The following is a 16774-nucleotide window of genomic DNA, read 5'->3' as shown; positions in this document are numbered from 1 at the left end:
TTTTTCCACACATGACTTAAGCCTTCATGTGGCTTTGAAAAGAAGGCCATCCAGAGTGAGGGGTCGTGAACTGTGTTTCTGTGTGAGGTCTGGACTTTGGGGTCCCAGCTGAATGGGGCAAAGTTCTTCCTTTACCACCCCACTTTGCGTGGCCTTGTGTCCGGGTCGGCTGGGCCCACAGACCCTCAGATCCATGAAGACGCACAGCCCGTGTGCCCTGTTCTGAAAACCCTTCTGGGCAAAGGAGCTTTTCACGCTCAGCTTTCCTTCCTGGGTTCCACCCTCCAGCGTGTGTGAGTCTTCCTGCCCAAGTCTGAATGGTTTTGAGAAATCTTTCAATGTTCTTTTCCGGAAAGTTCAGTGTTTCTCTGTTGCAGGGTCGGTCCCACCCGATGACCAGGGCTGGACACGGTTTCTCTTTTCTGGTTGTGCCGGCCGCTGGGCGATCCCACCGTGGACCCGAGCATCACTGGACGAGTGGTCATGTCAGAGCCACGTGCAGTGAAGCCTCTCGGCCTCTGGGGGCCTTAGGATCTCCCCCTGGGGTGTGGGGTGTGGGTGGGACCTTCTGCCTTCTCAGGGCCGCCCCTCCTGCATGGCCTGGGGCGTCCAAGTTCCCCTTCTGTGCTTGGCCAAGGCTCTGTCTCTGTCACCCTCTGGCTTCCTGTTGGGGCTTCCTCGTTCCCTCCCCACATTCGGGGCGCTTCCCTCCCCAGCAGAGGGACCTGAACCAGCTCTGTGCTGGCGGATGCGGACATGGTGCCCCTGCTGCTACTACCCCTGCTGTGGGGGGGTGAGTGGGGGAGGGTGGGGGACAGGGCTCACGGCTGGGGTGGGGGAGCACGCGTGGGGAGGGGCTGGAGCTGCCGCTGAGCCTCTGTGTCCCCTAGGGTCCCTGCAGGAGCTTCTAGGGTATGAGCTCCGAGTGCAGGAATCAGTGGCGGTGAAGGCGTGCATGGGCGTCCACGTGCCCTGCTCCTTCTCCTACCCCTGGAATTCGGGATATCCCTGGTATTCCTCTGGCGAACTCTTCATCTACTGGTTCCGGGAAGAAGACCCCCATACCAATGATGCTGTGGCCACAAACGACCGAAGGAAACGAGTGAAGCCAGAAACCCAGGGCCGATTCAGCCTCCTCGGGGACCCCAGCAACAACGACTGCTCCCTGAGCATCAGAGAGGCCAGGCTGAGCGACTCAGGAGTCTACTACTTGCGAGTGGAGAGAGGACCTACTGTGAAATACAGTTACATAGAGAAGAAGCTGAATTTGCAGGTGACAGGTATGACAGGGGGCCCAGGAGAGGACCCTGGCCCATGGAGATTCCTCTATTAGAACAGGAACAGGGTATAGCAGCCCTCCCTGCTCCAGGTCTTGGGGTTTGAGGGTTCAGGAGAGACCCAGAACTGGGAAGGAGTTGTGACCCTGACCCTCTGGGTCCCCATACCCCTGCCTCCAGGCATCTCCCTCTGTCTCCTCATCTCCCTTTCTCCAGAGAAACCCGACATCCAGTTTCTGGAGCCTCTGGTGTCCGGCCACCCCACAAAGCTGACCTGCAGACTGTCACTAGCCTGTGATGAGCCACACCCTCTCCTGTTCTCCTGGGTGGGGGACGCCCTTGATGCCATGAACCCAGACACCCTCCACTCCTCGGAGCTTACCCTCACCCCGAGGCCCCAGGACCACGGCACCAACCTCACCTGTCTGGTGACACTCCAGGGATCCCAGGTGGCCCTGGAAAGAACCGTCTGGCTCAACATCTCCTGTGAGTGTGGAGGGGCGGCGGGGTCCCTGAGGGCGGTGGTGTGTGTGTGGGTGTGTGCGTGTGTGTGCGTGTGTAGAGAGAAGGCCAGCCTACTGGTCTATGGGCCTGCGCCCTGGGAGCTGAGGTGGGGAGTGGCCGTGAAGGACAGCTCCCCCATTCCTGGTTTCCCTCCTGGGGTGCTGGTCAGTTTCCATCCCACTCCTCCCTCTGCAGCAAGCCCATGTCTTTCTGCCCCAGATGCTCCGAGGAACCTCCGCATCAGCCTCGCCTTCAGAAATGTCACAGGTAGGACCGGACCTCTCCTCTCCAGGGCTGGGTCCTGCTCCTGGGACTGCCTCCAAGATGGGGCAGGGGAGTGGGCTTGAATGTGATCAGATATGGGAAGAGCAAGGATAAAATCACCACCCTGCCCCACCTCCCAAGCACTAGACCACACACACATGCAATACACACAGAGATTCACACACACATAATACATACACATGAACATACACTGAGACACGCACAGAAACGCCCATACACACAGGCACATACACATCACACATGTACACATATACACAGAGATATACCCACAGCACAGGCACCCATCATGCACACATACACTCACGGACATATACACGTGCACTCATGCACACATACACACAGGCACACACACATACACCCCACACATATACACACTCACACACCCTGTTCAAAGCCCATTTCCTTCACCATGGTTCTATTATGTGGCTTTCTTCCACAAAAGCCTCCTTAGTCCCATCTCCTGCTGCCTTCACTGAATCAACTACTCAAGCCTTGAGGCTCTGGGTTTTCTTTCCACCAAACAGCCCAGGCCTGTCCCATTGAGACACCAAGCCTCCCCTGAAGATACGAGGCCCAGACACGTTGGCTCAGCCTGCTTAGGGTGTGAAGGTCCAGCCCTGGGACCGCAGGGAACCCAGCTGGCCAGCCAGGGGAGGAGAGAGCAAGGCCAGGAGATGCTGGGAAGGAGGGAGGATGAGACCTCAGCCTCCCCCAGCTCTCCCACTGCACTCTCCCCCAAAGCCCGCAAGATTCTGCAGAACGCCTCATCTATTCTCATCTCAGAGGGCCAGGCGCTGCAGCTGCTGTGTGTTGCTGACAGCAAGCCCCCTGCACAGCTGAGCTGGTTCCGGGGGTCTCCCGCCCTGGAGGCCTCCCCCATCTCGAGCACCGGGGTCCTGGAGCTGCCGTATTTAGAAACTGCAGAAGCAGAGCTCACCTGCCAGGCTCAGAACCCGCTGGGCTCCAAAAATATCTCCCTGAGCCTCATCGTGGTCTGTGAGTGTGGGGTCCCCTGGGGACAGGAGGCCGGGGTTCCAGGGAGGGGAGGGGCGCCCCTGATCACTCCCATCTCTCCCACAGTGCCCCCGCAGCTGCTGGGCCCCTCCTGCTCCCAGGAGGACGAGGGTCTGCGCTGCAGCTGCTCCTCCAGAGCCCGGCCGGCCCCCTCCCTGCTCTGGAGGCTGGGTGAGGGGCTGCTGGAGGGGAACTTCAGCAACGCCTCCTTCGAGGTCAGCTCCAGCTCCGCCGGGCCGTGGGCCAACAGCTCCCTGAGCCTCCGTGAGGGGCTCAGCTCCGGCCTCAGCCTCAGCTGCGAGGCCCTGAACGTCCACGGGGCCCGGAGCGGGTCTGTCCTGCTGCTGCCAGGTCAGGGGTCTGTTGGGGGGAAGAGGCTTAGAGGAGACAGGGGTCTCCATCCTAGAGAAGATGACGCTTGGTGGGGAGAGGGGCTGGGGTCAGAGCAGAAGGTGCTTTTTAGGACAGGGGGCTCCTTCTCAGGCCTGAAGAGGCTCTCCAGAAAGTTCTGCAAGGAGGCGGGAAGGCAAGAGACTGATCTCAGGATTGTGATCATCTCCTGGCCGTCTTCCCTGCAGGGAAGCCTGCATTCCTGGTTGTTGGGGCTCTTGGAGGCGCTGGTGCCATGGCCCTGCTGTCCCTGTGCTTGTGCCTCCTTTTCTTTTACATGTAAGTCTGTGTTCTTGGGGAGGTATAGGGAGGTGTGTGGTAGGGAGTGTGGAAAGAGGTCTCTTAATCCCAGAAATGCGGAGAAGCATAGATTAGGTTCAGAGTTGGGTAACAGCCTTAGCAAGATGTAATTCCCATGCATTAAGGTGCACAGTTCATTGGCTTTTAGTCTATTCAGAACTGCGCGTCTTTGACAGTGATTTTGACAGAATTTTTGCATTAGCCCCAAATGAAAGAGAAACCAAAAGGAAATCCACAGCCCTGATCATCCCCTCCGTTCCGCCTTCTGCCCTAGGCAACCGCTAGGCTGTTTCCCATCTCTCTAGAGTTGTCTGTTCTGGACATTTCAAATAAGGGCAATCATAAAACATGTGGTCCCATGTGACTGACTTCTCTCACTTTGCGTGATGTTTTGAAGGTTCATGCATGGCAGTCCTTCACTCCTTTTTTTAAAAACAAAATCAATTCATTAATTTTTGGCTGTGCTGGGTCTTGGTTGTGGTACACAGGCTTCTCATTGCCGTGGCTTCTCTTATTGCAAAGCACAGGCTCTAAGGTGTGCAGGCTTCCAGAATTGCAGCTCAAGGGCTCTAGAGCTCAGGCTCAGTAGCTGTGGCGCACAGGCTTAGTTGCTCAGAGCCACATGGAATCTTCCCAGACCAGGGATCGAACCTGTGTCCTTTGCGTTAGCAGGCAGATTCTCATCCCCTGTGCCACCAGAGATGTCTCCATCATTCTTTTTTATTTCCAAACAATGTTCCCTTGGATGAATGGAGCACATTCTACTCATCCATTCATCCACTGATGGACATTTGGGTTGTTTTGGCCACCATGTGTCAATAATAATGACATTCATGTACAAGTTTGTAAGTCAAGTCTCTAGTGATGGAAATTCAGTCTTGGCCAAAGTCCTGGTCATCCAAGAAGATGAAGCGCTTACTTCCGTGTCAGGAAGGCCTCTGGGTCCAGTGTTTCAGGGTCTGGATACCCGAGCTGTCGTATTGGGGGCAGTGGGGGGGCAGTCTGAGCCGCCCTGACTGCACAACACCGGTTTCTTCTCTTAGACTGAAAGCCCGCAGAAAGCAGGCAGCCACGAGACCAGAGGGTGTGGATGATGAAGACCCAGTCATGGGTACCGTCGCCTGGGTGAGTAATGCGGGCATCTTCTCCGGCCGTGGGGGCCCCAAGCATGTCCATTTGGCAGACTCAGGCTAAGTCCATCAGTAGTTCCTGCTCCTGCCTGCTCCCCCAGGCAGACACCTGGGAGTTGGCTTCCCTTCCGTTCTTCCCCTTCATCTCCCAGGCCCAGTGGTGCTCTGCTGACCACTGAGCCTATTCACTTCTTTACTGGATACAGGCTGCTAGAACTATCTCCCCCCAAACCAGTACTTTCCAGCCATTCTGGAGTCTCAAAGCTGTTGCTCCCAATGCTTAGAGAATCAAGTCATAATCATTGGTCTGATATATGATGTCTTTCCTGGCGTCTCCCCTGACGGCCGCTCCAGCCACTGGTCCTGCCCTAGGGTCCAGCTACACTGGCCTTCTCCCTGTGTCCAGAGAGATCTATTCCCTTATGACTCGGAGCCTTTGAATATACAATTCCTTCTACCTGAACTAGGCTTCCCTGGTAGTTCAGATGGTAAAGAATCCACCTGCAATGCAGGAGACCTGGGTTCGATCCCTGGGTTGGAGAATGGCTACCCACCCCGTATTCTGGCCTGGAGAATCCCATGGACTATATACTCCATGGGGTTGCCAAGAGTCAGACATGACTGAGCAACTTTCCCTTCAGTACCTGAGCTGCCCTCCCTTTCGCAGTTCAACCATCCACCTCGCTGCCTCCTTCCAGCTGCAAGCTCAGCATCTCTTACTCTGGGAACCTTTGTCTTCTCCCTTCCTTCTCTCCATCCACCGAGTCCTGTGTCCATCCCCAACCCAGGGTTACATCACACAACATCACTGTGTTGACCTGTCTCCACCTTCTCATCGTATATGTAAAGTCCTTGAGAACAAGGGCTGTAATTTTCTCTCACACCATCCCTGTCCAGCAAGACCCCTGTTCCCTTTTTAAAAATTGGGCTTGTGTTGCCCTAAATGGAATTATCTAAAATGCTTTGTTCATCACCGAGCTAGTATCAATGGAACAAGAAGTATTCACTTTTACTTACTCATCGTTACACGTGATATGATAAACACGTGTAAATCTACCATCCAACCTGAGACTTAAAACACTGATGATAACTTTCATCTACCCTTCTACTCTGACCTGCCCCCAGTAACCACTGCTCTGAATCTTTTGTTGCTGGTGTTACCACATATATGTTTACCCCAAATATACACTCTTTAGTTTACTTGTTTCTGAACCTTCCAAGGGTGTCATGTGCCAGGTATGCTTCTTGGACTTGCCCTGTAGACGCAGTCTTATATAGCAAAGATTCATTCATGTTTTTGCACAAAGTTGCAGTTCCCCATTGTATAATGATGCATTTTATGATTATGTCTATTATCTAAGCTCCTATTGATGGACATTGGAGTTGTTTCCTGGTGTTGCAATTACAAACATTCCTTATTCATGTCTCATTGTATTCACATGCAAGAGTTTTCCTTTAGCATTACTTAGGAATTTAATTACTAAGTCATAGAGTCTGTAAAGTTCCTATTTAGAAGATCATAACAATATTTTCCAAAGCAACTGTGTTCACTCATACTCTCATCTATGCCTATGAGATTCTGTTGATCTACAATCTCTCCAACACTTGGTTTTCTCAGTTTTTTTTTTCAGTCATCTCACATTCTCACTATGGTGTTGATTTGCATTTCCTTGGTTACCAATGAAGATGAAAATCTCTCTACAGCTTCAGCAGCATATGAACATCTTTTCCATAAAATGCCTGGTCTCATTGACAGCCCATTTTCCTACTGAATGTTTGACCTTTTCTTATTAAATTTGAGAGCTTTATACATTTTTATGCTTTTTAAAAGATTATATACATTGTAAATATCTTCTCCCAGTGAGTAGATCGTACTTTACCTTTTTAAAGGTGACGTTTGATGATAAGTTCTTAATTGTAAAAAGAACTTTGGGGTTTAAGAAATTCTTTCCCATCTTAAGATGCAGAAAGATATTCAAGGATAGTTTCTACGAAAAGTTTTCTGTTTTCCTTTTGGCATTTAAGGGCTTCATCTATGGGAAGTTGATTTTTCTGTGTGGTGTACAGTGTTGACCTATATATGTTCCTTCTTTTTTTGCAAAATAGTCCTTTACTTCCTCCCCTGTGGATCTGCCATTCATCAAAATCCCACATGTGGGTGGTCCTCTTTCTGTGACCTCTTCTATTCCAATGATCAATTTTAGTGCCCTTGAGTCAGAACTGTGTCTACATTCAACAGTCTATAAGCTTGAAAATTAGTCCTGGTATCTGATAGAGCAAGTCCTTCTCCAGATTCTTCTTTCAAAGTTGTCTTCACTACTCTTGGACCTCTACTGTTCTATTTAAAAGTTAAAATCAGTATGTCAAGTTCCCCAAAATACTCCTGTTGGAGTTTTGATTGGAATTGCATTGAACCTATAGGTCAATCCAGGAGGAGTGTATTTGTGGATTCAAGTCTTCTAATCCAAGAGAACAGAGTATCTCTATTCATTTAAGTCTTTAAAAAAAATGTTTTCAAGAAAGATGGAGAATTCCTTCACACAGGTCTTGGTCATCTAGTTATTCTATAACAATAACTAGTATTTAAAAAAATTTTTTCTTCCTAAATACTAGTTATTGCTACTACTGTACATGCTTTTTTCTGATTGCTCATTGCTATATGCAGAATGAAAAATAATTCTTTTTAAGTGTGAGGATTTATTTTGTAATTTAAAAAAATCTCAAATTGGTCTTGAGTGTCATTTAGATTCTTGTTGCTTGGGTAACTGGAAAATTCTTATATCTTACTTGTAACCATCCTTTTTCAGAGATAAAGATACCATCTGAAAAATTTGTGATATTCTTGCTTTTAACTGTCATGGCTTGTATGGATAGTCTTTATCAGGCTAAGGAAGATCTTCTCTATCACTAAATAACTTTATGTTTATCTCATACATCTCAGTTGAACTTTTCAGATACATCCACTGATATGATTTTCCCTATAATCTGTTACCAGTGGTGAGCGAAACGGTTCAACATTTTCTATTTTGAAACTAGCATTCCTGAGAAAAGATGAAATTGTTCACAGTGAGTGTTTTTTTTTCTTTTTCTAAAACTCTAGTAGATTCAGTTTGTTAATATTTTGTTAAGCACTTTTGCATCTGTATGCAAGAGTGAAATGGACCTCTGTCTTCCTTTCTCCTGTTGTTGTTTTCTTGTTTGGGTATCAAGATAATATTGAGGAATTGTAGAATCTTCCAATTTTTTCTATTAATATTATCTGAAAAAGAGTGTGTAAAATTGAAATGATCTGCTTCTTGAATGATTAATAAGTATCACTTGTATAGGCCGACTGGGTCTGCCCTTGTCTTTACATGTGGTTTTTCTAACTCAGTCATTTTGTGTGTCCGTTAACACACAAACAGTGTGTTACAGATAACAGTTTAGAGATAACAGTTTGTTCATTTCATCTAAGTTTCAGAATTTGTTGACAAAAGGTTATGAGTAGTATTCTCTTAATTGCATATTGTTTAATTAGGATTAATTCCCCTTTGGGGGCTTCCCTGGTGAAAAGAATCCGCCTGCGATGAGGGAGACCCGGGTTTGATCCCTGGGTCAGGAAGATTCACTGGAGAAGGAAATGGCAACCCACTCCAGTATTCCTGCCTGGAAAATCCCATGGACAGAGGAGCCTGGTATGGCTACACTTCATGGTACTCTGGCAAAAGAGTTTGTCAGACAGGACTTAGCAACTAAGCAACAACAACTTAGCTTATTAATATATAGCACCCTTCTTTCATTATAAAAGTTTTTATGGATACATTTCTCTCAGAACACCACTTTAATTTCACCTCACACGTTTTGAAATGTGTTATTTTAATACCATTCAGTTCTAAACATTGCAAAAACCTATTGTGAATTTTTTAGGAATCTTAAATTATTGGGGATTTTAAAAAATTGAAATGTAGGGGACTTCCCTGGTGGACCAATGGCTAAGACTTTGAGCTCCCAATGAAGGGGGCCCAGGTTCGATCTTTGGTCAGGGAACTAGATCCCACATGCTGCAGCTAAGACTCAGTGCAGCCAAATAAATAAATTAAAAAAAATTTTTTAATAAAAAAAAATCCAAATGTATGGGGATTTTAAAACATCTTTCTATCCTTAAATTCTAACTAAATTGAGTTTTGTCAGAGTACATTGTTTTGATGATATTTACTTTTTAACTTTGTTGAGACTTTATCTGTGACTTGGTTATGTGAAGAATTTCTGTAAATAGTTCCTGTATGCTTAAGAAGTATATATATATATATACTCTATTTCATAATTCCAACTAAGGTCAATAGGCCAGTGTGTGTTCATTGTATTGTTCAAATCCAAATCTTTACTAATAGGTCTTCCTGAACTTTCATTATCTGAACTCTTATGATAGTTTACTTGTCAATTTTCCCCTGGAGTTCTATCAAATATATTTCTTACAGATGATGTACTTTTAAATTAAAAGTGTATAGTTTAGAAGTATCTTCTCTTCTCATGTTTAACCACACCTTGTGATTGTCTCTGTCCCTAGTGATACTTTTTGTTTCAAATCTATTTGGTTAGATCTTAAGATAGACACACCGCTTTGTCATTGGTTAGTTAGATATCTGGTATTTTTCCATCCTTTCCTCTCCCCACCCACTTATAGCATTTTTTTTTTAATGCTTTAGCAATGATTCTTTTGAATAGTATATGACTAAGTTTGTTTTTTCTTAATGTTATTTATTATTTTTGGCTGTGCTGGGTCTTCGTTCTGCACAAGCTTTTCTCTAGCTGTGGCCAGCAAGGGCCACTCTCTAGTCGTGGTGCGCAGGCTTCTCATTGCGATGGCTTCTCTTGTTGTGAATCTCAGCCTCTAGAGCACAGGCTCAGTAATTCTGGTGCAAGGGTTTATTTGCCATGAGGCATGTGGGATCTTCCTGGACTCAGGGATCGAACCTGTGTCTACTACATTGGCAGGCAGATTCTTTACCACTGAGCCACTAGGGAAGCCCTATAACCAGGTATTTGAAAATCCAACTTGACATCCTGTGTCAAGTTCACACTATTTGTATTTATTGTGGTTCTTGATATATGTGGATTTCTTTGTGCTATTTTACCTTCTCCTTTTGCTTGGTTCCATTTTTTTCAACATTTCATTTTCTCCTCTCTTATTAAAAAAAAATGTAACATCTCTGTCTTACACCTAACAAAAAGAACTCGAGTGCTGTTATATCTTTTGGTGTCCCCTCCATCCACCTTCTACAGCCATGCTGGTTCTTTCTCTAGATCTCCAGTTTTCTTTCTGCATAATTATGAACACACTCAATATTTTTCTATTCTCTGGTCATTAAAAAAAATAGACAGCTACACATTTTACTGAGGTAATCTGATCACCTTTGTATCTTATATTCATTGTGTGTGGTTTCTTAGTTTTCTTATTTTTATTTGCATTCTTTGTATTTGAGTTCTTTCTCCTAACATGTTTTTAACTTGGTATTTCCTGTATTGAGACTTGTATCTGAAATATTTTTATGCCCCCACAATTGAATTTCATTTGGTAGGCTCTCAATTCCAGGATCAAGGTGATTTCCTTTGGATACTCTGAACACTTGATTCACTGTTTCTTGTACCTGGTATCTCTGTTAGAGGTCTCAAGTGTCACACATTGGCAGGTAATCCACTCATTCTCCCTGGAAACATTTGCATGTTTCTTCTTAGTTTTGACAGTCTTGAGATGAACTGTACTTTATTTGATTGTGGACTTTTCCTTGTCTTTTTTCTTGTGTTTGCAAGGTACTTTGTGCTGACGTAGTTCACTTTTTCTGTAATTCTGACAATTTTATCTCCACTATTTTTGTCCAATTATCTCTTCCTCTTTTGGTTTCATTTTTATCTCATTTGGGCACTACTGGGACTTCCCTGGTGGCTCAGTGGTTAAGACTGCCTGCTCCCAGTGTGGAGGCACAGGTTTGCTCTCTGGCCAGGGAACTAAGATCCCACATGCCGGTGGTGTGGCGCCCCCCCCGAGAAAGCATGTCATTTGGGGACTATTATCATCTGAATGTTGAGATTTTCTAGCTCCTTCGTCATTCATACCTTTCATTTTCACGTGTTCTGTTCTTCATCCTCCCCTGCTTCCTTCTATGGGAAACTCAAAGGTTCTTCTAGCTCCCTGATGTACTTCAATTGTATTCATTCTATTCTTCATCCCACCATTGGATTCTTCCTATTTTTATATCTCAGACATCATATTTCCATGTTTTACAGAACTGCACACACATTTCCTTTTTATGTAACTTACATGATTACATAACTTCTTGTTCTACATCTTATGTACATAATTACTAAAGTGTATAATTTTCTTTTCCAGTCTTACTGAGATATATTGGACATATAGCATTGTGTAAGTTTAAGGTGTACAGAATAATAAATTGATTTACATACATCATGAAATGACTAGCCTAATAAGATTAGTGAACATCCATCATCTCCTATAGACAAAAAATTAAAGAAATAGAAAAAAATATTTTCCTTGCGATGAGAACAGTTAGGATTTACTCTGAATAACTTTCATATATAACATACAGCAGAGTTAATTCTAATGATTACATTCTACATTACCTCTCTAGTACTTATTTATCTTATAACTGGAAGTTTGTACCTTTTGACCACTTTGATTCAGTTTCCCCATCCCCACCTTCTGCCTCTGGCAACCACAAATCTGATCTCTTTTTCTGGGGGTTTGCTTGTTTCTTGTTTTTGAAGTATAAGTGATTCGATATTTCTGTTTCAAAATGATCACCATGCTGTCTAGTTACAATATGTCACCACTCGGAGATATTATATCGTTACTGAGTGATGTACATAATTTCTTTTCCTGTTGGTTTTTTTTTTTTATTTGGATGATAATTACTTTACAGTGTTGTGTTGGTTTCTGCCATTTAACAACGTAAATCAGCCACAAGTATACATGTGTCCCCTCCCTCCTGAACCTCCCTCCCACCCCTCTAGGTTGTCTGAGCACCAGGTTGAGCTCCCTGTGTTATACAACAACTTCCCACTTGCTATCTAGTTTACATATGATAATACAGAGAGAGAACAGACTCGTGTCGGACACTGCTGGTGAAGGAGAGGATGGGAGGGATTGAGAGAGTAGCGTAATTTCTTATTCTCACGTTCACGATGTAACGTCAGCCCTTACTCCTCTTAATGCATTTATCATGCTTAGTTTAAAACTCTTGATCAAAGTGTTCTAATACTTGTTTTTTGAAGGTACATGATGTTCCCAGCCTCCTTTGGTTGGTTTTTCTTCCAGGACATTTACACTTTGCAGATGCTCAGTCCTCTGACCTGGCGGGGGCATGCATATTCCCCAGGGATGTTAGCTATTTGGTCTGGACTGTGGATTGGGTGAAGGTGAAGGGCAGATGCTGGCCTGTGTTGGCTCAAAGGAGTGATGGGGACCAGTCGCAGGGTGGAGTGCCCCGGGCACCATAACCACTGTCCACCAGTCCCACTTCCTGTCCCCGCCTCTCCACTGAAAAAGCAGTGTAAGTCACCACTTTGCCTTCCAACCTCAAGGAGAAGGAGCTTTGGATTTTGATGCAAAATCTCTATGGATTTTGATTCACCAGACTCTGGAGTTTGGGAAAGAAGAAAGGGAGGACAAGAATCCCAAAGGCCAGTGAGGCTCCATGGCCTCTCTCCTTCTCTTCACCCCAGGGAGCCTTTGGTGCTCCCTGGAGTGGTGCCTTCGGTGCATTTACCTCTGGACACATGCACATAACCATCTTGTCCACGCTCTATGAATTCTGCAGGCAATGATTGTCCCAAGGCAAGGGTGGAGGAGAGAAGGGAGCAGAATTCAAGCATATCTGAGGGAACCTGTTCTTCCTCTTGTCGACAAGGCAGCTTCCCTAACCCTGGGCTGTAGCGTGTCACCTCCCCAGCCCCATGTGTTCAAATTAGCTTTTACTTCCCCCCAGTAACCTCAAGGTGATTAATCAATTGACAATTGATTATAAAATTTTGTTATCCCGTAGTTCCATCTACAGTTTTTGATTGTTGGATCTTGGTGAGCAGAGCCAGTGGTATGGTGAATTCACTATCTTAACAGGAACCCTGATAGAGCTTTGTTTTCCCCATTATGTTGTTGTTGTTGTACAGCCACTAAATTGTGTCAGACTCTTTGCGACCCCATGGACCGCACCACGCCATGGACTGTCCTCCACTATCTCCTGGACTTTGCTCAAATTCATGTCCATTGAGTCAGTGGTGTTATCTAACCATCTCATCCTCTCCCCCTCCTTCTCCTTTTGCCTTCAATCTTTCACAGCATCAGGGTTTTTTTTTCCCTGATAAGTCAACTCTCTCAACCTTTCTGTAACTTTGATACTGTAGGCAGAATACTAAAGCAATGAGCTGCATAGTCCCTGGAGTTCATCCTCCTGTGTCCAAGTCCTGGACTCAACCACTTCCAAGCTGTGTGACCTTGGACAAGTTAGTTAACCTCTCTGCTTCTTTATTATCTCTTCTGGAAATGAGGCCATTGCTATGCTGGTACATGTTTCATTGGGTTGCTACAAGAAGTGCTTAGAAATATGCCTAGGTCATGGGAAATTGCTTACAACTCTTACCTAATGTTACTATTCCCCTCTCTAATAAGGAACTGGGCATGCGGGCAGGTATTTTGGACTGTTTCACTTCCTCATATGTCCTCTTTTGAAAGAACAGCACTTAATGGCACCTAGCTCATAACCAGCACTCAGCAAAGAGGTGTTGGATGAAGGAATGAACTTAGTGCTTTCTCCTGTTTATTCATCTGAGCTGCATCTTGTCTTCTGCATGCTCAGTCACCTAATCGTGTCTGATTCTTTGCAACCCCATGGACTGCAGCCCACCAGGCTCTTCTGCCCATGGGATTTCCCAGGCAAGAATACTGGAGTGGGTTGCCACTTCCTACTTCAGGGTATCTTCCTGACCGGGGATGGAATCTGCGTCTCTTGCACTGGCAGGCGGATTCTTTACTACTAGCATGACTTGGGAAGCCCATGTTGTCTTATGAGGATCAATTCAATCCCCTGTTAATATATGGTAAGGCTATTAAGACACATGTTCTTATTTCTCCCTCTTTGGCTACAGAAGTGTCAATACACCTAGCTGTTTTGTCATTCCATCTTGCTCACGCCTAATATGGACATCTCTGTCTAGATATGCGATTTTTTTTTTTTCTGAGGTTGTGAAACCCTTTTTTCCTAACCTGGAATTCATTTTCTTTTCTTTATGAGCTACTATTTGGAGAAGGCAATGGCAACCCACTCCAGTACTCTCACCTGGAAAATCCCATGGACAAAGGAGCCTGGTAGGCTGTAGTCCATGGGGTCGCTAAGAGTCAGACATGACTGAGCGACTTCACTTTCACTTTTCCTTTCATGCATTGGAGAGGGAAATGGCAACCCACTCCAGTGTTATTGCCTGGAGAATCCCAGGGACAGGGGAGCCTGGTGGGCTGCCGTCTATGGGGTCGCACAGAGTCGGACACGACTGAAGCGACTTAGCAGTAGCAACAGCATTTGAAGGCTAATGTTGCTTTCGACACACTCGTCTATAGCATGATGGTGTAGGTGTGCATGGACAGACTTGGAGAAAAGAGAATGGCATACCAGTGTCTGGGTACCCTCTTTTCTGGGAGATTTGGGTCCTGCTTTATTTTCATTTTTGTTTTATGGGACCCAGGTCCAAGATCTAGAATTGCCATCTCTTCTGGTTTCTGCACAAGCTAGTTCATAAGTCACACCAGAGTTAGACATTAGCTGTGTTTACTTGTCTCTAATCCAGTCCTCCTAGCCGACTGCAAGCTGCCTGAGGTCAGGGTCTATGTCCGTTTTCTCACACTGCTCATTTGGCCACTCACCCAGGACTTGGTACAGGGTACACTGTCAAGAAAACAGCAGGCCTGTGTTTGAATCCTGGCTCTGCCATCCACTCTACGAGTGACCTTGGGCAAGTTACTTCACCTTTCCCCCACCTCAATTTTCTTACCTGTAAAATGGGAATAATAAGAATATCACTCCTACTGGGTTTCTGTGAAGGTTAAATAGGATTCATAAGCCCACAATACGGCCCAGTCAATCTTGGCAAAATTGTAAATGAATGAGTGAATATTTGAGTTCACAAGAAGCATGTGAGGAATAAGATGAGTGAATAAACGTCCCATCTACTGAACTTTCCTTTGGGGCTCATGCCTGCTTACTCCTTCTCTGACTCCTTTTTCTCCCTTTTTCTCAGGGTTCCAGGCAAAAGCCTTGCTCAGACAGCCCCCCTGACCAGATTGTGCTGTCCCCTGCAGAGGACACCCCACCCCCAGGGGAACAGGAAGAGCTCCATTATGCCTCCCTCAACTTTCATGAGATGACATCTCGGGAGCCTCAGGACCAGGAGGCCACCAGCACCGAGTACTCTGAGATCAAAACAAGCTAATGAGGACTCATCCAGACCTGGGTCCCAGCTGGGGGAACCACAGCCTCTATGGGGACAAGGAGAGGTCAGGGACTAGTTGATGAAGCCTTGGTGGCAATATTTAACTACTGTATGAGTGTCCCCAGGTAGAACAGAAAGAAGACAGGGGATGGGATCAGAAAAACAGGCTCACAGACAGGTTCCAGCACTTCCTAAGGTATCATCATCAAGCAATTCAGTCCACCTGTCTGTGTCTTGGTTTTATGTTCTGTAAATCAGAGATCATGTGTCTTATCTCCAAGTTGGTGAACATTAAAGAAAGAACATATAAAAAGAAAAAAATAAAGGGGAAAAACCTCAAAGGAAAAAAAGGAAGAACATATTAAAGCCAACAAACAGAGGTCCCATCACATGGCGTGTGCCTAGTGTCTGCTGGTTCCTCTTCCTGAACAGAAAGGTCCTCCCGTCAAGTTCTTCTGAGGGTGACTAGTGTTGACTGGAAACAAGTAGACAGCCAGCTATTTCCCAGCAAAGATGGGTTTAATTTGGCATTAGCCCAGAATTGCCGCTTGGGGTCTGCAACCATGGAGAGCCATGTGCAAGTTCCAATTCAAGGAGGGAAGGAGACCGCTTTTATAGAGGAGCAAAGGAAGTTGAGGGCTAGAGGAAAGAGTGAGTCCATGGCTTTTCATTGGCTGAGTCCTTGCCAGGAAAGGAGTCTTCCTTCTTCCTGTTGGGCTCTGGTATCATCACTGCCAGTGAGAGTGCCCCCTTCTGGACTCTAACTGAGGCTTCAGTTTATTCGTTTTTTACACCAGAACAGAGGACAGAGTGGCAACTTATTGATGTCATTCTCCAACCCGAAACTCTTTGGAGTCTCCCCAGGGAAAGACGAGCCCCTCAGCCTGGCATTCGGTTCATAATACAGCATCTTATAATCTCTCTGGGGTTATCTCCTTGCCTCACGTTTATCTGTCCATTCTTCCAGCATATTTCTTCACCTGCTGACCTCCAGTCCCTTCCTTATTTCATTTATAGACCCTAAAGGCATCTTTCCAACAGCCAGAGAGCTGACCCCGACTCTCCAGAACAAACCTATTCCCTCTTAGCACCACACTAAAACTGTCCATAGAGAGTTGGACTATAAGGAAAGTTGAGCACCAAAGAATTGATGCTTTTGAACTGTGATGTTGGAGAAGACTCTTGAGAGTCACTTGGACTGCAAGGAGATCCAACCAGTCCATCCTAAAGGAGATCAGTCCTGGGTGTTCATTGGAAGGACTGATGTTGAAGCTGAAACTCCAATACTTTGGCCACCTGATGTGAAGAACTGATTCACTGGAAAAGACCGTGACCCTGGAAAAGATTGAAGGCAGGAAGAGAAGGGGATGGCAGAGGATGAGATAGTTGGATGGCATC

General features: G+C 45.9%; 1 protein-coding gene across 1 annotated transcript; it reads left to right on the top strand.

Annotated features, from left to right (window-relative positions):
* Positions 1 to 697: 697 nt before the first annotated feature.
* Positions 698 to 16132, top strand: SIGLEC5 (sialic acid binding Ig like lectin 5). Its single transcript, XM_055552963.1, has 9 exons — positions 698 to 793; positions 891 to 1280; positions 1494 to 1763; positions 2001 to 2048; positions 2808 to 3062; positions 3147 to 3431; positions 3659 to 3749; positions 4814 to 4895; positions 15185 to 16132. The coding sequence occupies exons 1-9, from the start codon at positions 757 to 759 to the stop codon at positions 15374 to 15376; spliced, it is 1650 nt and encodes a 549-aa protein (XP_055408938.1). The 5' UTR covers positions 698 to 756; the 3' UTR covers positions 15377 to 16132.
* The last annotated feature ends 642 nt before the right edge of the window (positions 16133 to 16774 follow it).

This window comes from Bubalus kerabau, chromosome 17, assembly GCF_029407905.1.
Source record: "Bubalus kerabau isolate K-KA32 ecotype Philippines breed swamp buffalo chromosome 17, PCC_UOA_SB_1v2, whole genome shotgun sequence".
NCBI classification, from domain to species: domain Eukaryota; kingdom Metazoa; phylum Chordata; class Mammalia; order Artiodactyla; family Bovidae; genus Bubalus; species Bubalus kerabau.
The sequence above is the reverse complement of the archived record's forward strand: the minus strand, read 5'-3'. Positions and strand labels throughout refer to the sequence as shown.

Bases quoted from the DNA above. Each gene is read 5' to 3' on its own strand.
- SIGLEC5 (XM_055552963.1), top strand. From the start codon at position 757: ATGGTGCCCCTGCTGCTACTACCCCTGCTGTGGGGGG. The intron at 3,063-3,146 runs GTGAGTGTGGGG...TCTCTCCCACAG, and splicing joins CCTGAGCCTCATCGTGGTCT to TGCCCCCGCAGCTGCTGGGC. The intron at 3,432-3,658 runs GTCAGGGGTCTG...TCTTCCCTGCAG, and splicing joins GTCTGTCCTGCTGCTGCCAG to GGAAGCCTGCATTCCTGGTT.